Below are 24,382 nucleotides of genomic sequence, written 5' to 3' on the forward strand. Positions count from 1 at the left end.
TCAGCGGCAGCTCAAAGCTGCGGGTCTGTGTGCAGCCGAGATAAATTTGGGTCTAGAAGGGATGACGTAATGCTAAACCCGAGAGGTAGCTGCCGCCTCCCAGGGCTCCTGTCGCCAGGGCTTCCGGCTGACATCCCAGCCACACGGAAACGCACCAAGCAATTCAGGTGCTGCCCAAGCTGGGGAGAAAGGGAAAGGACATGGGGTGGGGGGAACGCCAGGGGGAGGCAGTGTTTATCTGAGACTGCTGAATCTGGAAGTTTGTTGTTTTTTAACTCCAGTTTTACTGGTGAGATCAGACCACTGGCAAAGGCTCAAACAGCTGCACTTGACTTCCATCCTGACCCATCTCTTCCCTCTTAGAAAAGGGCTTCTTACATTTTATTAAATGGCCCTTATTACAGCAGCCTATTTCAGTGATTATAATGGATGTGTTAATCTCTCAAATGTCCTTTTCCTTCTTTTTTGCGTGAACTTGGATCCAAGAAGACATCTGCATTGCAGGACTCAATTAACATGCACATCTAAGTGGCTTGCTTACTTTGGAGCACCCCACTTGGGGTGACACCAGGGTGCTACTGATAAGGTATTTGGGAGGATTTTGCTAGGGCCATGCCAAGTGAATATTTCCCCAAATAACATTTCAAGGTTTATGTCACAGAAGTTTGTGTCATTAAGCTTGTTTCTCAATACAGTCCCCATTTTTCAGTTGAGAAAGTTGAGGCTCAGAGAGGTATGGTAACTTGCCCAAGGCCAACAGCTGTCTATCAAACTGAAGGAATAAAGGTTAGAACTCAGGCTTTTTAAACCCGTGGGGCCCAATCCTTTAAATATCAAGACTAAGTTACATTCCCAAAGGATCCGAATGCTGTTTTTTTCTGTTCGTGGTTCATTCTTCCCCAAGGAAAGGTTGCCATCAGAGTCAACTCCTTCACTCCTGGCGATGACCGCAAGCCTTGGGCCCAATCTCATCCTTCCACTATAATTAAAAGACCACCACAGGAAACAATCTTTGTTGTGTCGAAGCAGTTTTCTTCATTAGAAATGCCTCCCAAATACTTTTCAACATTTGTTAGTGTAATCACATTTTATTCTTTAATTTGCGCCTGTAAACATTTATGCTAGTAGATTTTGTGACTTTCAGCAATATCTGGCAAATAACCTGGTCAGCCACAGCGTGTTATTCTTTTGAAGCACTGTTCAGTTCCAAGAGTTGATATTTTTGTTTAGGATTTCTGCATCTATATTTGAAAGCAAAAGTAAACCGTATTTTTTGGTGTGTTTACTAGATGTTGGTATTGCAATAGTCTGTTCTTTCAAAGTTAGATATAACTTGTTTTTAAAGCCTAAAAAAAAAAAAAAAAAAAGACTGCCAGAGGCCTTCTGCTGCTAAGAGGATGCCCCACATTCTTGCCAAAGCCCTGGGTAACCCTCCCTCCCCTGCCAGGAGCTGGCCTCGTGTTGCCCTGCCCCCACCCCTTGGCATCACCACCCTTTTCCAGGCAGCAGAAACTTGTGGAGGTCACGCTTAGGTCCAGCCAGGCCCTGAACACTATACCACACAACCAGCTCCTGCCGCCTCGTATCTGAGTTCTCTCAGCCTCAGATGCAGCACTTATAATAAAAATACCATTCTCTTGCCTGTCCAAGGCATAGCTGATCTCACCAGCTCTTCCAGCAATAGTGTTTTGATTTGAGGAAGCTGGGATTGTCCCTAGATCCTAGAACAATATGCATCCATTTGCCTACTAGCTGCCACATAACTAGGGCCAACATGCACGGTGCTGCTCCTCCAGTCAGTTCATTGAATCCTCAGCACACCTCTGAGATTCCTATTTTACAGATAAGGCCCAGAAAGGTTAGGTGATTTGCCCAAGGTCACACAGGCTATGAACAGATTGGAACTTGAATTTTCTGACCCTTGGACCCTACAGCATACATCACGTTATGTTCAATCGCGTAAGGTCAAACGAAATTAGTTAAAGCAATGGTCTCAACCAAGGGCAATTCCATCACACTACGAGGCGTCAGAAACATTGTAGGAGTGTCTTTTTTATTGTCACAACGACTAGGGAGGGTTCCAGTGGCATTTAGTGGGTGGGAACCAAGGATGTTAAATCCTGCCATATTCCAAACTAATCTGTACAAGAACTGTCACATCAACAGCTCCTGTGTTGAGAAACACTAGGTCAGAAAGATAAAGACAGAAAACTAATCATTTATTCAATAAATATTCCTTAAGCATCTGTTACGTGCCAGGCACTACGCTAGATGCCAAAGATAAAATAATGAACAAAACTACGTATGGTCCCTGTCCTCTATGTGCTTATATTCTAGCCCTCCAGACTGATGATAAGCAAGTAGAGTAAGTGTCAATTGTGATGAGCAGGATACGGGATAAATGATAAAAGTGGGGTAAGTTTAGGTGGCTGGCTAAGGAGTCCTGGGATGACCACAAAGACTGTTTAGGACATCTTCTCAAACTTTAAGGAGCACACAGATCACCTAGGTATTGTGGCAAATGCAGATTCTGCTGCAGCAGACCTGGAGTCTCATTTCTGACAAGCTCCCGGGGGGTACCAAGGCTCTCCCTCCTCCAATCACACTCACTCTGAACGGCAATGATGAAGGCCATGACAAGGAGTTTGGATTTTATTTTAAGTGAGGCAGGAAAGAAACTATTGAAGGGCTTTTAAAAAGTGAGTAATAGGAACCCAGTTATATTTTGGGTTTTTTGTTTTTGTTTTTGTTTTTTGAGACGGAGTCTCTCTCTGTCTCCGAGGCTGGAGTGCAGTGGCACGACCTTGGCTCACTGCAACCTCCGCCTCTTGGGTTCAAGCAATTCTCCTGCCTCAGCCTCCCAAGTAGCTGGGATTACAGGCACCCACCACCATGCCCGGCTAATTTTTGTACTTTTAGTAGAGACGGGGTTTCACCATATTGGCCAGGCTGGTCTCGAACTCCTGACCTCAGGTGACGCACCTACTTCGGCCTCCCAAAGTGCTGGGATTACAGGCATGAGCCACAGTGCCCAGCCAAACCCAGTTATATTTAAGATCCCTTGTTTCCTAGCTCTGGATCAGTGAGAGGAAGAGGTTGGCCTATGTCATCATCTGACCGGAACCAGCTGGCCCACACTGTCACGGTGGCAGCGAGGACCTAATGCTCATCTCTGCAGCTCATACTTGCCTCTCTCCTCTGGTTTCCCTGGCAGAAGCCCTTGGCTCCATGTATAGGCCAGCCCAGTTGCCCTACAAGCTCGGGCGCCTCCAGGAAGCCTAATACAGCCTGACAGGGTGTGGATTCACACCCTGACACCCTAGTATGCAGAACCACAGGAGACCTACTGGTTGGGTGAGTTCCCCAGGGGGTGCTGGGGCAAGGTGCTACTGCAGGTGCAAACAGTGAAACCCTAGACCATCTCTGTCTAGAGAAAGGAGCCTTTTGGCTCCACTATCAACGCCCAAAGGGCACTGGAGGTTCTGACAGCCCACTCTCTACCATAGCAAGAGTGGGGAGAAAAGTCCCCAGGGGGGCACCCCAGAAGTCGCTCCAGGGAGGCATCCTCAAGGGAACCCTCTGCCTAACTTAAAACATTTCAGATTCCAATTCTTTTTTTTTTTTTTTTTTTTTTTGAGACAGAGTCTGGCTCTGTCACCCAGGCTGGAGTGCAGTGGCGGGATCTCGGCTCACTGCAAGCTCCGCCTCCCGGGTTCACGCCATTCTCCTGCCTCAGCCTCCTGAGTAGCTAGGACTACAGGCACCTGCCAACACGCCCGGCTAATTTTTTGTATTTTTAGTAGAGACGGGGGTTTCAGCATGTTAGCCAGGATGGTCTCGATCTCCTGACCTCGTGATCCGCCCGCCTCGGCCTCCCAAAGTGCTGGGATTACAGGCGTGAGCCACCGTGCCCGACCTCCACATTCCAATTCTTGCCTCTTGCACATTTCTTACTCCCCAGGGCTTTTCCCAGAGCCCTAAGGTCTCTATAGGAAGAAAGAAAAATCTGGGGTTTTAGTCTCTACTCCACTATTTATTAGCCTGTAGCCTTGGGAAAGTTAGACTTGCTAAAGCTAAGGCTTTCCTCATCTACAACATGAGGGTTATTATAGCACCTGCATAGTAGGTGTTTGTGAGAATTTAATATAAAGCACGTAGCATTGTGCTGGCCCATAGTAAATGCTCAATAATAGGAGGCCATTATTACCATTCCTTTGGAAAACAGAGAAGACATTGCACTTGTCAGCAGCTCTCTTGAGGACAGGTTATCACACTCCCAGAAGACAGGCAAGAATTGTTGACTGATTTCTATTTGTCTATCATTTGAACTAGAAGATAGACCTGGAACTGGAGATCATACATGCTTCACTTTGGAATCACCAAGCACAGAGCTTGGCTCCCTGGCAGATTTTAGAAATTATTTGTTGAACTTAGCTCAGTTTTACAACTGGTAGAAAAAAATGAAAGAAAGTTGTATGCAAGGCACACACAGTCTTGGGAGCCAAGAAATATGGCAGGACGGTCAGGCTGTGGTGGAGGTAAGAGGGAGATAACACAGGGGCACCATAAGGTAGTTCTGGGTCCCTGTAGAAATAAAAACAAAGTCCACACCAGCTCTCACTTGCCCAGAGCAGCCCTGGGCATGTCCTCCACTTTAATACAATAGCCTTCCTACTCCCAAATCATCTTTATTCAAGTATCCTTGCTAATGGCAATAAAGACACAGAAAAAGAAATTTCACATAGTAGGTAATCCAAATCCCCTTTAATTGGCTTCAGTTTGAATTTCTCAATCTCCCTCTCCCTCAGGACAGTGTGTTTATCTTTCTAATTTTGCTGTGTCTAAATTTCCTTACAGACACTGGAGTTGGATATTGGAGGTCTGTGGCAAAGAGCATGTTGTACAGGAGAGTGGACTTGGGAGGAATGCTGGTGTGGACAATCCTCCAAGTGCAGAAGGCCCCTATCTATAAAGAACTGAGAGTGGAATGTATTTATTTACAAGGTTGCTTACACAGTTTCCTAAGCTCAGGCAGTGAAAGAAAAAAAAATCTGTAGAAATTACAAGGACAAACCCAAAAACACAAAGGATTGTAGGCTGGGCACGGTGGCTCATGCCTGTAATCCCAGCACTTTTGGAGGCCGAGGTGGGTGGATGGCTTGAGCCCAGGAGTTCAAGACCAGCCTAGGCAACATAGCAAAACCTTGTATCTACAGAAAATACAAAAAGTCAGTGGGGCAAGGTGGCACACACCTATAGTCCCAGCTACTCGGGACGCTGAGGCAGGAGGATCACTTGAGCCCAGGAGGTAGAGGTTGCAGTGAGCTGAGATTGTGCCACTGTATTCCAGCCTGGGTAACAGAGCAAGACCGTGTCTCCAAAAAAAAAAAAAAATTTTAAACATTTTAAACATAGATAGGGGAGACAGGGAGGGAAGAAACTACTCCTTTTGGAATCCCAGGCTAAATTTTTATTCTGTCTATAATGATAGCTATAACCAAAGACAAAAAACCTCAAGTCAAATGCCATCCTGCATTGTTGGGGTTCACTTTAAGACAAGTGGGCCGGGCACGGTGGCTCAAGCCTGTAATCCCAGCACTTTGGGAGGCCGAGGCGGACGGATCACCAGGTCAGGAGATCGAGACCATCCTGGCTAACACGGTGAAACCCCGTCTCTACTAAAAATACAAAAAATTAGCCGGGCATGTTGGCGGGCGCCTGTAGTCCCAGCTACTCGGGAGGCTGAGGCAGGAGAATGGCGTGAACCCGGGAGGCGGAGCTTGCAGTGAGCCGAGATCGCGCCACTGCACTCCAGCCTGGGGGACAGAGCAAGATTCCGTCTCAAAAAAAAAAAAAAAAAAAAAGACAAGTGAAGCTCTAAAACCTGGCAGTAGAATAGTACACTCCATGAAGACAGGAACTCTACCTCTAAAACCTGGCACTGGAATAATACACTCCATGAGGGCAGGGACTCTACCTCCAAGACCTAGCACGGTGCCTCCCATTAAGCAAGTATGTACTCCTTATGTACTGGTTTAATTAATGAATGAATAAACACAAATTTAAGGAGAATGGCTTACAACATAATTCCACATCTTACCAAAATAGTTGCCACAAGGGCTTTTCAAGAGAGTTTCTCTAAATTTTTTTGAAAAAGGATTCTGTTTACATATATTCCCTGGAGTGTACTGCTCAAAGCAAGGGTCACCTGAACTTTCAAAACATTTCATAAGCAAGGGGCCCAGCACACTTCTGCCAAGATGAGGAAGCAAAGAAGGAGCCTCCTGCTCAGCATGATGATGGCAAATGCCCATTATTTTTGACCACAAAGATCGAGTCAGCTGTTGACAGCTTTAACACCCCTAGCCAGGCCACTAGAGTACAATGACATCAGAGACAATTGCTTCCTTTAAGTTAGAAGAGCCAGAGAGTAGGTGTCTGTCCCTGGGACAGGGAATTGAAGCCTCTCCCATTCCCTTCCATCCTCCCTCCCTCTCTTTTTTTCTCTCTCCCCACTGTGAGCCTAGAGCTCCACCTCCAAAAGGATCCCCCAAGACTTGAATTCCTCCTCCTCAGTCGAGGCTTGGAATAGCCATCTCATTACTGTCACCACCTTCTAGCTCCTCCCTCCTCCCAGCCCCCAAATGTAAAAGACAGTATTTTTCTAAGTATGGCAAATTGAAATTAGCTTCATTTTGAAAGACTATTGAGAATGTTGCAACGACCTTTGCAATAACCGGACACACCCTGGGATCAGTAAACCAGGTTTGAAAATTGCTGACTTTATGAGCACTGGACCTGTGAAACAAATGCCCAGGTTGGGACTCTACCTGGAACCCATTCTCATATCAGGTGGGAGGGAACACAGCCCAGAAGGATCTGGTTCTGCCTCTTCTGTGTCATCTTGGGCAAGCCAGTGTCCCTCTCTGGGTCTCAGACTGCATGACTGTACAGATGATGGATGCTCTGTGACCTCTGGGGCTCCTTCTGGCCCTGATGCTCTGTGCTAATACCTGCCTCCTTTAAAAACAAAACTCAGATCCAGCGTGGTGGCTCACGCCTGTAATCCTAGCACTTTGGGAGGCCAGGGTGGGCAGATCACAAGGTCAGGAGTTCAAGACCAGCCTAGCCAGCATGGTGAAAACCCGTCTCTACTAAAAATACAAAAATTAGCCAGGCGTGGTGACAACCACCTGTAGTCCCAGCTACTTGGGAGGCTGAAGCAGGAGAATCACTTGAACCCAGGAGGCGGAGGTTGCAGTGAGCCGTGATTGTGCCAATGCACTCCAGCCTGGGCAACAGAGTGAGACTCCATCTCAAAAAAAAAAAAAAAAAAAAAACTGAAGTGGAGCAGAAAGAAAAATGGGAAGGGAGAAGGATGGTTCAGGAGGCCATATTACTATAAAGCTCCCCCATTTCTGCCTGCTGAAAATTGCTTTCCTCATTCTGCAGGAATACTCCCATTTCTTGCTGGGTTTCTACTTTTTTTATTTCTTTTTCTTTCTCTTCTTTGAAAAAAAAAAAAAAAACTCAAAAGCCACAAAACTACAATTCATCTCCCCAAAACAAGATATTTGGAAGCCAGAGCTGTCAGGGGTTAGGTGTGTCAGGCCTGACATACTGGTGGTATCTAAGTGAAGACCAAGCCAGGGCAAGCATGTGCTTCTCCTCCAGAAACCCAGTTTAAATCAATATTTATCCAACTGTATTTATAGAAAGTGGTGGTGGTAGGGAGGAGAGGGTGGGGTAGGCAGGCAGGGGGATCTAAAACAGAACAAGCCACAATGACTGATGCAAATCTTTGTGGCCAATTTGCTTCTGCAGGGCTGGGTTTTTTTTTTTCAAAAGGCAAAAGACCCGGCTTTTGATGAACCTGCTGTTGGCCCCGGTACCATAGCAACAGCCCCAAGTCCTCTAATATGCCCAGAGGACAGACTTGGGAAAGGCAGCAGGAGGGGGGTGGTGTTTCCTAGGAGCCCTAAACTTGAGTTAAGGCCAGGAGAGTTGAACAACTCTGAAAGACAAAAGAAAAAAAGCCTCTCTGGTTGGCTCTTCTGTCTCCAGCCTCACTTCGAAAGCTTTTCTAAGCAAGGTGTGTGCTGGAAGACCTTGGACAATAAACAAGGTGTTTCAAATACCAGCTCTGCTTCAGGTTCCTGGGTGACCTTGAGTAAGTCATTTCACCTCTCTGGACTTCATTCCTTGGCTGTAAAATGAGTACGTGTATATGGTTAAGAGCACAGGCTCTGGAATCAGAGGCCTAAGTTCAAAACTCAGCTCTGCCACTTACTAGCTATATGTCCTTTGGGCAAATTACCTGGCATCCCTGCTCCTCAGTTCCCTCCTCCGTAAAAGGGGGTAATAAAATTGCATCCATCAGAAGGTTTTTGTGAAGATCAGGGGAGATAATTAATGCATAGCCCCATACTTGGAATATAGTCAGTGTTCAATAAATTGTAGCCATTATTGATATTATGCCATACAATTGGTTGCTGCTGCTGCATGCCGGCACCCTCTTCATTTTCCTCAGTTTCACCTCTAGACTTTTGCCCAGGCATCCCCAGATGAATCCCCATTTCTGGATGTGTCAGTGGGAGACTGTTTTGATCAGAGACGAGAGATGGATGAGCAGGTACTGTTTTGCCTTGGTAGCTAATGGAGCCTTCTTTTTGCTCCCAAACCAGGAATGGCTCAATTCAGCTTCTCTAACTTCCAAGGCCCTGTCGCCTTTCCCTGGATCCCCTTTCCAGGGCACACAGTCCTTGGGAGCTCTGTGACTCTGAAAGCCGTAACAATATCCTCAAAAAAGCCTTCTTCTGGTATTTACCAGTCAGCAGAGATCACATTTAAAACTGGAAAAAATAAGTTGAATCTGGGGAACATAATTTGGGATGCAGAGGATAGGGCCTGATGTAAGAATGTTCTTCACATAACTCCACTAAAGACAAATACCCTACTCCACCCCCACCATATTTCAAGCTACAGAGTTTTCAGAAAGAAGCATCTGCACATAGTAGACGTTCAATGTACATTTGAAGAATGTATGAATTCATAAGACTGTTGCCATGCAAAAATGTGACCAGCTTGAACATTAGTTGCCATCAAAGCCCTCAATTTCAGCAGAAGTCACTCTAGTCTCCTTCTTTCTTATTTGTTCTCAGGGTCACAGCTGTTCACAGGACGCAGTCTCAGCTCTTCAGGTCTGAACTATCATCTTCTTACAGGGATTGGTCTCACCACCCAAGGGAGTTGGAGATCAGTATTTCTGACTTTTCTTCAAATCTTCAGAAAGGCTGTCATGTGTCCCCTGGCCTCCAAACCTGATCCTCGTGCCATAGCTAGTAAATGACAAATCTAACCAATGAAAACATTTACATTAAGGATCTACTACTGTATGCCCAGTGGTGTGCTATATGCAATGGGTAACATGCATTGAATGCTGTAAGTGATTTTTTTCTCTTAAGTTACTAATAATCTCCTTGTAAAGGTAAAGCTAACACACAGGAAGCAAGTAGAGAAGTGCGTGGTACTGATTATCAACGCTCAGAGAAGTTGCTATTTATTGAGCACCTATTACATTTCAGGTACGTTAAATATTTAAGTGCAGTGCCTCATTGAGTTGTTTGACAATCATATGAGGGTCATACTATTGTTATCCCCATTTTGCAAAAAGGAAATGGAACCTCAGGCTAAGTAAGTTGTGTCCAAAGTCACAAAGCCAGTAAGCAGTAGAGTAGCAAGCTGGGCCCTGCTCCATGTGACTGCAAAGGTTTCATTCTCTCAAGTACAATGACTTAAGAAATAGAACCAAATGGGCTGAAGTAGCTAGGGGAAGCTTCCTGGAGGAGGTGGGAACTGACCTAAGTCTTGAAGAGAAGGTAAGATACGGATATCCCTAGGGGAGTAAGAGAATGAAGGCATTCTAGACAGTGGAAGAGTCCAAGTCGAGCACAGAGGTTCGACTGTGACGCCTGCTTGCTGGTGGATCTGCTGCACGGACACAGAGGTTTCAGGGCAAGGCAGAGGAGATTAAGTCAGGAAGGCAGGGTGGGGCCAAATGACACCACACAACAGCAGCTTCCCCTACCAGGAGGAAGAGGCTGTTTCTTGGGCTGTCCATGCCCCTAGGAAAGCACCCCACCCTCAAACCCAGGTGATCCATTCCAAGGAGCCTTATGGCTTTCTACTCTCATCTGATCGTCCTTCCCTATCTTAAGTGTTGCCTCCAAAGCAACCTCCCCCAGACACTAGGAAGCCCATTTCTCTCCTCCAGACCTTAGCTGCTCTCACAGCTGCTTTCACTTACCTGCCAGTCAGCTCTTAAGCACATAACATCCCTTTATGGATCTCTTCTTCTCTTTTAGTTTTAACCTTTTCCAAAATCTTTTTCTACTTATTAGTCAGTCCTTAATTCCCACCCTTCCACTGGACTCAAAATGCATATAGGTGATGATGTCAGAGATTATTTACATATAATTTCTGAATTTGTGGTAATAGGATCACAGCCTTCATGATTAATATTTCTGGAGGCCTTCAATTTGTGATCCGTAGAGATTCACATCAGTTGGAATTTTGGGAGAATGTACTTGCCTTTCCTAGGGAATCCCCCCTGCCTTGCACACAGCAGACAGTCAACAATGGGTGACTTAATTTGAACCCCTCCTCCAAGAAAACTCAACCTCTCCACTGGAAATAATTCAGCAATGTGGCCACAACTTGGTGAACACTACCAGTACGGAAACCTCAACAAGGGAACGAAAAGCAGTTCTGGCTACGATGGAAAATAAGGCAAGCTCCTGCCAAGTAAGTACTTTGCAAACAGCAGTAAAAATGGAACGTGTTAACTCGTGACCAGGGTCCACCGTGCATCTCAGAAAGGTCTCACCGAACCCGAAATGGAGAATCGGGGCCCGACACTCATCTCCGGAGAGAAGAGCGTCCCTTTAAGAAGAAACTGGACCAGCTGGCCGCACTACAGCCCCCAGAGATTTCCTGGCTTGCATCCTGGCTCCACCCCACCAGCCTCCGGCCTCAGCAACGCGTGACGTCAGAAGAGGCTGGAGCAGTCGATTGGCTGAACGACGCAGCTAGGTCAAGTCCAGTCGAAGCAAAGAAGTTTGTCTCCATGTGGAAACCATGTGTTTCCAGCTGGGAGGGGGAGGAGGAGAAGGCGGAGAAACCGAGATCAAATGATTATAGGGGAACTCGCTGAAATGAAGGCGGGGAGGTTGTGCACCTGAGTCGGCCAGCGATGCCCTTTTGCAGTAGGGAGCTTAAAAAAAAAAAAAAAAACGTACACAACAAACTACCCCACCCCACCCCCAATATTAATAACTAAAAAGCTAGGGTCCTTGCTTCCTTCCAGAAACCAGGGACCCGGTAGATGCTGGAATCCTATCGGAACGCCCAGATCCCTCTCCCTCCCCCAACGACTGAATGATGTAAGCGTTTCGGAAAGCAGAGCTCTGGAGCAAAACAAGCCCCGCGCGCGCGGAGCGACCCGCAGTGCCCGAGCCGGGCGCACGCACGACCCGCCCCCCGACTCGCGTTATTGCTGTGCACACGCGGATTGCCGTGACGCGCGGGCATTGTGTGCAGCGAGCAGAAAACAACGACGAGCGCCGCCAGCGCGAAGAAGCGCCCCCCCCATAAAACGAGGCAGATGTAGGGCCCGCCGTTTTCCGTACCCAGAGACCTAGACCGGGCAGGAGGAGGGGAGGAGAGGGGGTGGGATAAAGTGGCCCCCGTGAGCCGCTTCTCTTTGCAAGGGGGATAACAGAGGGCCTGGCGGATGGTCGCACGGAGTTTGCCGGAGGTCACCCCAGCCTGTTCGAGCTGTTGGGGACGGGGCGAGGGCCTGGAGCGGGGTCTCTGCAGCCAAACTGGGCACAGCGCGGCGCCCCAAGCTCTCGGGGAAATCTGGGGGCCGTTGGCATCACGTCATTTAGAGCCAAACAGCAGCGGCGAAAAGAGGCAAGAGAGCTAAAAATACTCCCGCCGGGAGCCGGCCGGAGGAGGGGGGCTGCGGGGCCGAGGGACTTATTACGCACATGAAGTTGACTTAGACTTGGGTGCTAAGGTTCCAAACCCCTTTCGGGGACTGGCAGATTTGCAGGGCGGACGCCTCGGGCGATGGGCTGGGAGGAAGCCCCTCGGTTTCACCAGCCTCTGGAGCCCGGTTACGCCGCCACGGGCCCGCCCCGCGCGGGGCAGCCCAAGCCCGGCGCGCCTGGCTCTCTGCTTACGTGACTGGTGGCCACGCCGGAGCCCCGGCACGGGGTAAACAACGAGGTGGCGGCGGCCAGGGCGGCGGGGTGGGGGGTGGGGCGGGGGGAGGTCTCCGATTGTCTGCGGGTGCGAAGTGGGGGGCGGGACGCTGAGGAATCTCCGACCGCCTCCTCCATACACCTCGCTGGTGAGGGGGGTGCTGGGGTACGGGGGCAAGCCAGGTTCGCCACACACTGCCAAGGTGCCCCCATGGGGTGTACCCCTAGTCAGAGCCAGCGCCACGGGACAGACTCCAGAGAACTGGGAGCCAGGGATGGGGGTAGCTAAAGAAATCGCGCCCCTCCCCCCTGCAACAAAAGCAAACACACCAAACAAAACCACGTCTTCACCCACCTCCCCACCAGCTCTGGCTTTTCAGAAACTACCTTCCAGACAAATGCACACATAGCTTCCCCCCTATCCACCCCCCGACCAGCATGAATAATTGCGAAGCGATTCGGCTGCATAGCCTGCGATGCGCCTCTCTCGCAACCCAGGCACTCCGGGAAAACAGGCGAGAAGAGAAAGAAAAGAACGCACCACCAACCTCACAACACAAATCCTTGTTTTGGCCTTACAGCGTCTGCACAATTGCGCTGCCAACACACGGTTACTTTAACCCTGAAGACCTGGGGTGTCGGTCAGCAATGGTGTTTTTGTGTCTGAGGGTTGTGTTGGGTGGGGGGAAGGTTGCAAGATCTGACACGTTGCAATCGGGACCTTCTTTCTTTCTCTCTCTCTCACACACACACACGCACACACACGCGCCTCATTGATCTTCCTACTTGTTCGGACACATTAAACATCCCGGTTTCCCCCTATCTGTCGGTCTGTCTGCCTAGTTCCCTTCCTCCTTTTCACAGCTATTATTCGGAGGACCGTGCTGGATACGCTGTACACGCGTGCCCCCGTTAGGGCGCTGAGTCGACTGCCTGGGGAAAGCTGGGGGACCTGGCTGGTAGTGGCAAAAATGAAACAAATAAATACAAAAAAGAGGCCAGGCCAGGGTGGGGTTCCCAGCACACCCCCACCCACGCACTACTCTCCACGTGAATCTGGGGTTGGGAGGGTGGGGGGGAGGTAGAAATCGACCAGGAAGGCGTTTGCCTTCCTTGCCCTGCGCGCTCACTCAGGAGCCGTCTCCCGGAAAATAAATAAAAAGCACACAACAGCCCACACCTTCTTCCCCAACTATTGTTTCTCCAAGATCCCAAAGTTTCCTTCTAGCCGCGTCCCCACGGCCAAGTTTCCCGGGCTCAGGACGGCGTGTCCGGGGCGAGCTGCTGGCGTTGCTTGGCCCCGCCGGCCTCGTTCTTTGGGGGGGCGGCGGTGGCACCCCAGGACAACGGAGGTGCAGGGGGACTGTGTCCGCAGACGTGATGGCCTGAGCCCAGTCCTGCTGCGAGAGGGAAGGAAAAAGGCGAAGTAGGAGGGAGAGAGGGACAGAGCCGAGCCCACGCCGTGGAGAGCTGTTTGGTTGTTATTGTTGTAGTGTGTGTCTGTGTGTTTTCTTTCTGGAACCTCTGAGCTCTGCCTATGGTTTCCAACTTTCGGCTTCTAATCCGCACCCCACCCAGGAACGAGCGACAGAAAAACAACACTTGTCTGCCTGAGAAGGATCCGGAAAAAAAAAAAAAAAAAAAAAAAAAAAAAGGGGAAGAAAGGCGACCTCAAAGAGATGAGCTCTCGGCTCAGTTGTCAGCAAACAACAACACTCCCCCGCTCCTCCGCTGGACCATCCTCCCAGCCACAGCCCGCCGGAGACGGACAGACCGACGCACCGACAGGCCCCTCTCTCCCCTCGCCCGTCTTTGTTACATCTTTAGCAGCTTTGTGCGTGCGTGTCCTTTCTCCGGTGTCATCGGCTTTACCGCCAAGGGCTGGATGTGTATGTTGGCGGCGGGGCGGGGGGACGGGCCGAGCTCGCGACAGGGGTCGACTAAGTGGGCGAGAGAGAAAGAACCGGGCGCCGAGGAAGAGCAGGGGCCCCCAAACTTACTTTTGTTTTCTTTCTCGATCTGCTCCAGGTAGCTGGCGGCCTCGAGCAGAATCTGCACGTTCTGCAGAAAAGTGTTGATGTGCTTCTCCATCGAGTTCTCGCTGGTGTTGAAAATGTCCGAGAAGGGGCACCTGGGCTTGGCCCCCGCGGGCTCCTCGGGCAGGGCCGGGGGCTGGGGCGCGGTCGCGGCGGGGGGCACAGCCGGGGGCGCGGCGGGGGCCAGCCCCGCGCCCTCGCAGCGCGCCTCCTTGCGCGGCCGCCCGCGTTTGCCCATGGAGGAACGGGGGTCCGCCGAGCTCGTCCTCTAACGGGGCTGCGCGGCCCGGCCGAGCTCCGGGCCCCCAGGGAAACCCGGCCGGCTGGAGCGGAGAAGGCGCCGGGGCGAGGAGCAGGCCTGACTTCCCAAGCCTCGCTGCCTGCAGTTGTGTGTGTGAGTGTATGGGAGTGTGTGTCGGTCTCGCTGTGGGTCTGTGTGTATGGGAGATTGAATGAACCTACAGGACAGACGGAGGCACTCTGGCGCCTGGGTCCTAGTGCGAGCCTGTCGCCATCGGACCGGTCAAAATAAAAGGTGGAGACTAGCGAGGCAGGGACCGCCCCTGCCCGTCCCCGCAGCCTTCCCTGCCTCTCCCAAGACTTACCACAGAGTAGAACACTGTGTTTTAACCGGAATGGAAAAAAATACCTGATGTCTCTGGGTGCACCTACATAAAAACAAACTACTTTTTTCACAGAAAAATAATGCCTCAAAAAGTGTCCAGCACAATGCCTGGCACACAGGTCCCCATACATGGTGGCTGCTATGACTTAAAAATAAATAAATAAAAGCCCCCCCAATCCGAATGGGAAGAAGGGAACCAGTGTGTAACCAGAAGATCCCACCACCCCCAACACAAACACTCCTACTCACAGACACACATACATACGTAATCACGCACACACTTGCAGGCACCTCTGTGTGCCTTCACACAGCCAAATGAAATCCCAGGCCGTCCAAATCCGAGTTACAGATTTACTCACGCCTTTCTCCCTTCAAATGCAAAGTTATTTTCCAGAAGTGGGAGGAGATGTCAGCATCCCTCTCCACACTCCTCTCCCCAGCCTTGGTTCAGCTGTGCAAATCTCACACCAGGATGCCTCCACACCTGGCTCCCTTTAATTTGAGAGGCAGAAGTGGCAGCTCAGGAACCGCCCCCCTCCCCAGCTGAATTCCACCTTTTGCCTCTGAAGACCCCTACCCCAGCTGACATTGTTTCACTACCACCGCTGTCAGCAATCATGGATGCTTTCCAGCCCTGGGAAGTACTGGAGGCGTCAGGGGATAATTGAAGGCTGCTCTAGAGTGCCATAGGAAAGGGTTCAAATCCCAGCTCTGCTGCATACAGACTGTGTGAGCTTGGACAAGTCCCTTAACCTCTCTTGGCCTAAGTTTCCACATCATTGAAATGTCTGTTAAGATGCTTGTGTATTAAATTGTATCTGACTTAGCACACTCTGGCCCGTGGCAAGATCTTTTTCTTCCAATCCAGACCCAGGCAAGAGCCTGAGTCCCCTATTCTGATGTAACTTGTATCTAAGAAAGGAACAAGATGTAGTGAACAAGACTCTTCTGCACTTCCTTGGACAATATCTCTATGACAAGCCCATCTAAATATGGTTACTTTGCAAGGTCACCTGGAGTTTTCCTCCAGGGGAACCATTTATATAGAGGACAAAGACAATGCTGCCCCCTGGAGGTGTGCAATGCAGCCACCCTACTCAGAGGCAGCTTCATACACATTGTCATAAAAACTCTTGATGGCCGGGCGCAGTGGCTCACGCCTGTAATCCCAGCACTTTGGGAGGCCAAAGCAGGCGGATCACCAGAGGTTGGGAGTTCACGACCAGCCTGACCAACATGGAGAAACCCTGTCTCTACTAAAAATACAAAATTAGCCGGGCGTGGTGGCGCATGCCTGTAATCCCAGCTACTCGGGAGGCTGAGGCAGGAGAATCTCTTGAACCCAGGAGGCTGAGGTTGCAGTGAGCCGAGATCGCGCCATTGCACTCCAGCCTGGGCAACAGGAGCGAAACTCCGTCTCAAAAGAAAAGAAAGAAAGAAAAAAAAAACTCTTACAGGTTATGGAAACTTTTTTTTAAAAAAAAGGAAAATATAATGGGTGCAGGAAATCAACATGGCACATGGATACATATGTAACAAACCTGCACATTGTGCACATGTACCCTAAAACCCTAAAGTATAATAATAAAAAAAAAGAAAAAAAAAAAAAAAAAAGGAAAATACATTTCTTTGTGAAATACTCTGTATAAAACTTACAGAATATGTATACATGCACGGCCCCTCCCGGAGCCTTCAAGAAAGCCTTTGTGCACTTTAAAAAACATAATAACATGCTGCTGATATGAGAGGAACAATTAGCAATTGTCATTTTAAAGCCAACGTATTCCCATTTTGGACCATAATATAATTATACCACACATACTCTTTGCTCATTTTCCATCTTGTGACAAATTTTGCCTGGGTGATCGCTGCATCCTTTAGCTACAACAGAGTAGAACCTTCTAAGTGCTGGAGATAAAAGTTTATCTTCCATCGGCTGGGCGCGGTGGCTCATGCCTGTAATCCCAGCACTTTGGGAGGCTGAGGTGGGCAGATCACAAGGTCAGAAGATCGAGACCATCTTGGCCAACACGGTGAAACCCCATCTCTACTAAAAAAATAGAAAAATTATCCAGGCCTGGTGGCGGGCACCTGTAATCCCAGCTACTCAGGAGGCTGAGGCAGGAGAAGGGCGTGAACCCGGGAGGCGGAGCTTGCAGTGAGCAGAGATAGCGCCACTGCACTCCAGCCTGGGCGACAGAGCCAGACTCCGTCTCAAAAAAAAAAAAACAAAAAAGTTTATCTTCCATTATTAGAACAATTGCTGACTTTTTTGCTTCTGTGAGAACCACAACCTGAGTTATTCGTGTTGAAATGCCTGTAAACATCTAAAAATGTTAGGAAGACCTCATGTATGCACAGTTTCAAACAAGCTTTCTCCAATGCCATTTTGCAAAAACTGGCCCTTGTGTGAAACAGCTGTGATCTCTCTTGCCCCAAATGAAAGATGGTACTGAGACAATGAACCAGCTAAGCCCAGAGAAAATCTTGCTTTCTCTTTAATTGCCCAGTGGTGGCATGAGTCAGATGTATAGGACTGCAACATACATACACCACCAAGACAGGCACACGCGTGCGTGAGTGCCATGGTGGGGGAAGGGTGTTTTGTAATTATTTATTTATCCCTGTTCCATCTCTCATAGGTCTGCAAGTTTCAGAAAGCCCAGTGGGAATCTTCAAGCTGGGCCACGGATCTGACCAAAGCCAAAATAAACAATGGCTTGAAGAAAATCTACAAAAAAGTGCTGATTTGCACTATTCCCACAGTCAGCCACAGCCCCCACCATCATTCCCATGGAAAACACCACGGCTGGTGCCAAATCAAGTTTTCCCCCCATCATAGGGGCATTGTTTTTTGTTATTATGTGAGTTCTTAGCATCAGACAATGGCACCACAAGAGACACAGTGGAAGCAGGAGAAATGCCTTTTTGTTTCACAAAGTCTGTGTTACTGTGCCCCCAGAGTCTCGAATATAATTTAGTTGCATAAATTCATTTTGGTAACACGTATGTGGAACGACGAATGTGCCAAGCTAAAGCCCGAAGCCCCCTCCTTATTTGTTTTCAGAGCCCATCAAGTGTTAAATCATATTAACATCCCATTGCTCTCTCTCTTCTCCCCCTCCGTTCCCCAATTAACAGATTTCTCTAATAAAGTTGGCCCCAACAGAAAGAGTGGTGTTTCAGGGGTTATATCACAGGACAGGCATCCAGGATGCTGGGTTACAAGCTCAGCTCCATTCCTGATTAGATTTGCTTCCCAGGAGGAGCCATTCAAACCCTTTGCAACTCCCCTTTCTTTGGGGTTTTGATTCCAGAAGTAAACAGGCCCTTTTGGAAATGCTGAGAATTTCTGCATAGAACAGGTAGGGGATGTGAATACAGCCATTCTGATGAGAACACATGTGAACTCTTTGAAAGAAAAGCAGAAATGCCCATTGAAGTCAGCTAGAATGCTCTCTGAGGGCCCGGGATATCTTGGGTGCCCAGTCGGCCTGGGTCCTGCTTTCCTAACATTCTGTTCGTTTGTTTGTTTGGCTTATTTGCTTGTTTGGCAATACCTTTCCATGGACCTTGTTTGTATATTAAAGCAAGATTGTTCTTTCTTTTATTTGTCCCTTTTCCCCAAGACATTCTATACTCTTACATCAAAGGAGTTGTTTGGCCTATAATTACGTGTTTATGTACACAGAGGCTGGTTAATTACTGAGAAGGTGATGGATGTGTTGCCATCGAAACCTCCCCACCTTGCATTGGGATGGGATGCTCTTCCCTCTGTCATGGACCATTTTGGCTCTCTTGGGTTCCTTAGCCTTGCTCTTCCTGCCTCATCTATTCCCCGCTCACCAGCCTTTTCTGCCTAAATCCATCACTCCTCCACCCTCTATTTTTCCTTGGACCTTGCCAAAATGTCCTAGTCAGGTTCTTTCTTGCTCTTTGCCCTGTGGTCTTTGTACTCAGACTTGGCAAACACCATGAAGAGCTCTTCTGTCCCCTCCCTTGTCACTTGAGTCCTAATTCTCAGAGCTTTCCCAGCCACAGTTTTCCTGGGTACCTTTCCCTTTTGGAAAGGAATCATCCAGCAGTGAGATGAGGAACTGGCTCACAGCTCCTTCTCCTTGGGGGCCTGACTCTTGCTTTCACGTGTTAGAAAGGAGTGGCCCCATAGAAAGCCCAAGAATAGAGGGTTAGGAACTGTAAGACACAAGCAGAATGGTAGGAACAAGGAGAACTATGAGACTCTGCCTCTCCCGTGGCCTAAAAGTGCTGACCAGGCCTCCTCTAACCACTCTCCATACCCCCACCAGCACCCACACACTCACCAGTGGGTATAGACATGGGCAGGGGATAAGTAGCCTCTGCCATACAGTGGAGTTCACTGGGTGTCACCTGCTCCTGGAGGCATTATCTCAGCTCTGCTGGACTCTGCCCTCCTTTCTCCCAGAACTGTGAGTCTGGCAGCCTCTTCCTGGTTCAGCAGACTCCTGGGCTTCTCCTTCCAACACCCAGTACTTAGAGGGCTCATTAGACTATGAGCTCATCAAGGGCAGGAAGCAAGCCTTGCTCCTCCTAGCATCCCCAGGCCCTGGCACCTAGCACATGCATGGCATAATACTGGGGCTTAGGTCACGAGTCAAAGGCATGAATGCCCTTCCCTGCCTGGTCAGAGCCTCGGTGCTGGCCGTTCATGGCTTCTTGTTCCAGTGGTGAGAAGAGGCATTTGATGCTGTCTGCAAAACTATTCCTGAGTCACTCACATTAAAGTTTAAATATCTAAATGCTGTCTCCGTGGAGAAGCCAGAAACCCATTGAGCCAGATGGTTGAGGTTCCATTACAAAAAAGTGCAGAGACTCAGCTGCCCTTTCCCCTGTCCTTACTGCTGGTGACGGATCTGGTGACAAGATGGGTCTCCTGTGTTATAAGATGCCTCTAATGGAGAATTTTCAGAAATCACCAGGCGGTGAAGGCAGTGGCCTGAGACTAAATTAGAAGTCAGATGGAGCTTTTCTCACATCTCCCCCATTCTAGAGTGTCTTCTCAGTCTTTCAGGCCCCAGTTCTTTAACATCTCCGTATTTTTTAATTAATTCAGCAAAAGTTTCTAAATTTACGTACATTAAAGTGGCAGGTATCAGTGACTAACTAGCTTAAATATGACTTTCCCTGGAGGCATTTGGAATTAAAGATGACCAGTGCCTTAAGCTTTAAGGAATAAAATTCTAATGGTAAAATATTAGGCATCAAGAGGTGAAAGGGCAAGGTAGTTTGCAAGTGGCAAAGGGTTTTCCTCCTGATTATCAGCTAGCTGAACTTGTGTAAGTCACTTAACCTCTCAGATAATCCGTGTTGTCATTGACGAAGTGGGAAGAACAATGCTTGCCTTGCTGAAGGGGTATATATGAAGAAACTTTTGAAACTGTAAAGAGTAGTGTGCGTGGCTGGGCGCGATGGCTCATGCCTGTAATCCCAGCACTTTGGGAGGCTGAGGCGGGCGGATCACAAGGTCAGTGGTTTGAGACCAGCCTGGCCAAGATGGTGAAACCCCATCTCTACTAAAAACACAAAAAAATTAGCCAGGCATAGTGGCGCATGCCTATAATCCCAGCTACTCGGGAGGCTGAGGCAGGAGAATTGCTTGAACCCGGGAGGCGGAGCTTGCAGTGAGCCGAGATCATGTCACTGCACTCCAGCCTGGGCGACAGAGCGAGACTCCATCTCAAAAAACAAAAAACAAAAAACAATGGTGTGCATGTCAGGATAGAATCAGGCTACAAGAGTCCTGGAAGATTTTTAGGGAAAAGAAAAACAAAAATGACAAGAAGCTGGGAGAGGAAATTAGAAGATCGGGGCTTTGGGCCAACTCTTCTACTGAACTACTGTGTAATTTTGAATAAACAATGTCGTCATCTGGTGCCTCGGTGTCCTCGCTGATGAAGGAAGTATTCCATTGCCACAGAGTCTACCTCTCTCCACCATTCCAGAAAGCTTCATTAATTCATCTCTCTTATGTTCATGAATCACAGACTGGGATGTCACTGCCCAGAAGTATTTGGAACAGCATGGGAGAACTATTGTGACCACATCGAGCTGGTAAAATTCTAGCCCAAGGCAAAAAGATTGGCATTGTAGATCAGCCAGTCAGCCTCATCTCTGGGAAAGACTGCTTCCCATTGGTTCTTTTTTGGAAAGAAAAAAAAAGAAAGAAAAGTTGAAGAAGCCTCATTCCTAGTCTAGGGGCCTAGGAAATTAGAAGTCAGATGGACCCCTAGACTGAATAATCTGGAAGACAGCCTCCCACCCAACATTGGGGGATATACAAAATCTGCTGCTTCTAGTTCCTGACCTTCTGCCTGGACACCTGCCTACCACCCACCCTGTCCTCACCTCTGGAGTCTATTTTCTCTTTCTCTTTTTTCTGTCTCTCCTACCTGTAGCCTATAAGTTGTCCCTCTCCCTTTCCTTATCCAAAGCACAGTTCTCATGGGTGAAAAAGTTGATAAGCACTGAAGTGGGTATATTTATCAGGGATAACAGATCCAGGAGCACATACTCTACATACACATTAATTCATTCCATCAGAGGATGTTGAGGGTCTCCTGTGTGCCAGGCTTGTTCTAGGTGCAGGGACACAGCAGTGAGCAAACAGCCAAAACCTTCCACCCTCACAGGACTTATTTCATACCCAGGCATACACATACAGACGTATATACAAAAACAGGCCCCTTAACTGCTGTGTCTTTCAGACAATGAAATGTAAACTCAAATTAGGGCCTGAGTAGCAGGATTTATACAGAAAGACAACTATATCCTCTCCACACACTGCAGAAATAGTCATAAAAGTGAGGAATAGTTTGCTTTCATGTTTTCCTTTTCTTTCTCCTTGCTTATACTGGAAATTAACTTTTGTATGTATACAGCTGACCCTTTGCATGTTACAACAGTACCAAGGCCAGGCACGGTGGCTCAAGCCTGTAATCCCAGCACTTTGGGAGGCTGAGGCGGGAGAATCACCTGAGGTCAGGAGTTCAAGACCAGCCTGGCCAATATGGTGAAACCCCATTTCTACTAAAAATACAAAATCAGCCAGTCATGGTGGTGCATGCCTGCAATCCCAGCTACTCGGGAGGCTGAGGCAGAGGTTGCAGTGAGCCAAGATCATGCCATTGCACTCCAGCGTGGGTGACAAGAGTGAAACTCTATCTCAAACAAAACAAAACAAAACAGTATCAAGACACACTATATCATGTATTAGAATAATTTAAAATTTTTCATGTCATTCTAATTCAGAGTTCTGAAGATCTCACAGATATGTGTGCCTTGCCAAAGAGTCACGTCAAAACAACTGTCTGAAATTATAACCTACCTGGAAAAGTCAGAAACATAATCAGAGGCTATTTCCATATAACTACACCCTAAAAACACCCATCCCAGACAGGCAGGCACATGAGAATAACATGTTGGCATACAGTTGCAAGAACCTGCTCTAGGCTTTCGATACTTATTGCATCATTGTGAAAGTAAAATTTAGTAGAAAATACCAAACAGGGAGACTAGAATTGGGAAATTCTTCTCCATTTCCTGTGTCACGTTTCACAGTCTTCAAAGATTTAGGCTCTATCAAATCCTAGACTAAACTGGTGTTAAAGAAAAGGTCTTCTCTTGGTAGCTTTATTCTTAAATTCTTTGGACATGGACACTTTTGAGTGCATTATAAATATGGGTAATATGGTCCCATATTGTCTTAGAGATGCTGTCATTGTAAGAGCTAATATTTATAGCATGCTTAGTACAGGCACATCTCATTGTATTGTGCTTTGCTTTATTGCATTCCCAAGACGCTGCATTTTTCACAAATTGAAAATGTGTGCCAGTCCTGCATTGAGCAAGTCTATTGGCACCACTTTTCCAACAGCATGTGCTCGCTTTGTGTTACATTTTGGTAATTCTCAAAATATTTCAAACGTTCAAATAATTATTATATCTGTTATGGTGATCTGTGGTCAGTGATCTTTGATTTTACTATTGTAATTTTTGGGGCACCAAGAACCACACCCACAAAAGATGACAAACTTAATCAATAAATGTTGTGTGTGTTCTGACTGCTCCACGGACCAGCTATTCCCCCATTTCTTTGCTTCTTCTGGGGCCTCCCTATTACCTGAGACACGACAATATTAAAATTAGACCAATTAATAACCCTACAATGGCAAGTAAGTGTTCAAGTGAAAGGAAGAGTCACATGTATCTCACTTTAAATTAAAAGCTAGAAATGATTAACCTTAGTGACAAAGCCTACACAGGTTGAAAGCTAGGCCTCTTGCACCAGTTAGCCAAGTTGTAAATGCAAATGAAAAGTTATTGAAGGAAATTAAAGGTGCTACTCCAGTGAACATGTGAATAATAAGAAAGTGAAACAGCTTTATGGGTGCTATGGAGAAAGTTTTTAGTGGTCTGGATAGAAGATCAAACCAGCCAGAACATTTCCTTAAGCCAAAGCCTAATCCAGAGCAAAGCAGCCCTAACTCTATTCGATTCTATGAAGGCTAACAGGAGTGACGAAGCTGCAGAAGAAAAGTTGGAAGCTAGCAGAGACTGGTTCATGAATTTAAGGAAAGAAGCCATCTCCATAATAACATAGCCATCTTCATAACACGTAGAAGCTGCAGCAAGTTATTGAGAAGATCCAGTTAAAATAATGGATAAAGGTGGCTACATGAAACAACAGATTTTCAATGTGGATGAAACAGCCATCTTTTTTTTTTTTTTTTTTTTTGAGACGGAGTCTCGCTGTCGCCCAGGCTGGAGTGCAGTGGCGCAATCTCGGCTCACTGCAAACTCCGCCTCCCGGGGTCACGCCATTCTCCTGCCTCAGCCTCTCCGAGTAGCTGGGACTACAGGCGCCCGCCACCACGCCCGGCTAATTTTTTGTATTTTTAGTAGAGACGGGGTTTCACCGTGGTCTCAATCTCCTGACCTTGTGATTCGCCCGCCTCGGCCTCCCAAAGTGCTGGGATTACAAGCGTGAGCCACCGCGCCCGGCCGAATAATGCTGCTATGAACATGGCTGTACAAATATATCTTGGAAGATCCTGCTTTCAATTCTTTTGGATAAATACCCAAAAACGGGATTGCTGAATCATATGGTAATTCTTTTTTAATTTTTTGAAGAGCTGCCATACTATTCCAATGTTTTTAAATTGTGATCTACTCATTGCTCAGTTAGAAAGATAGAAAGCGCCCGGCCGAAACAGCCATCTATTGGAAGAAGATGCCATCTAGGACTCTCATAGTTAAATAAGTCATAGAGAGAACAAGTCAATACCTGGCTTCAAAGCTTCAAAGGCCGGGCTAACTGTCTCGATAGAGGCTGATGAGCTAGTGCAGCTGGTGACTTTAAGTTGAATCCAGTGCTCATTTACTATTCTGAAAATTCTAGGGACCTTAAGAATTATGCT

At 47.8% G+C, this 24,382-nt stretch overlaps 1 protein-coding gene across 1 annotated transcript in view; it reads right to left on the minus strand.

The window, feature by feature from the left end:
- The window catches only part of MXI1 (MAX interactor 1, dimerization protein), a 79,321-nt gene extending 63,987 nt beyond the window's left edge, over positions 1-15,334 (minus strand). The window contains exon 1 of the mRNA XM_003255454.3: positions 14,267-15,334. Coding sequence (XP_003255502.1) covers positions 14,267-14,540 — 274 coding nt within the window. The 5' untranslated portion in view covers positions 14,541-15,334. The remainder of the gene's footprint in view (positions 1-14,266) is intronic.
- Between the last annotated feature and the right edge of the window lie 9,048 nt (positions 15,335-24,382).

Source organism: Nomascus leucogenys, chromosome 3 (assembly GCF_006542625.1).
Source record: "Nomascus leucogenys isolate Asia chromosome 3, Asia_NLE_v1, whole genome shotgun sequence".
NCBI lineage: Eukaryota > Metazoa > Chordata > Mammalia > Primates > Hylobatidae > Nomascus > Nomascus leucogenys.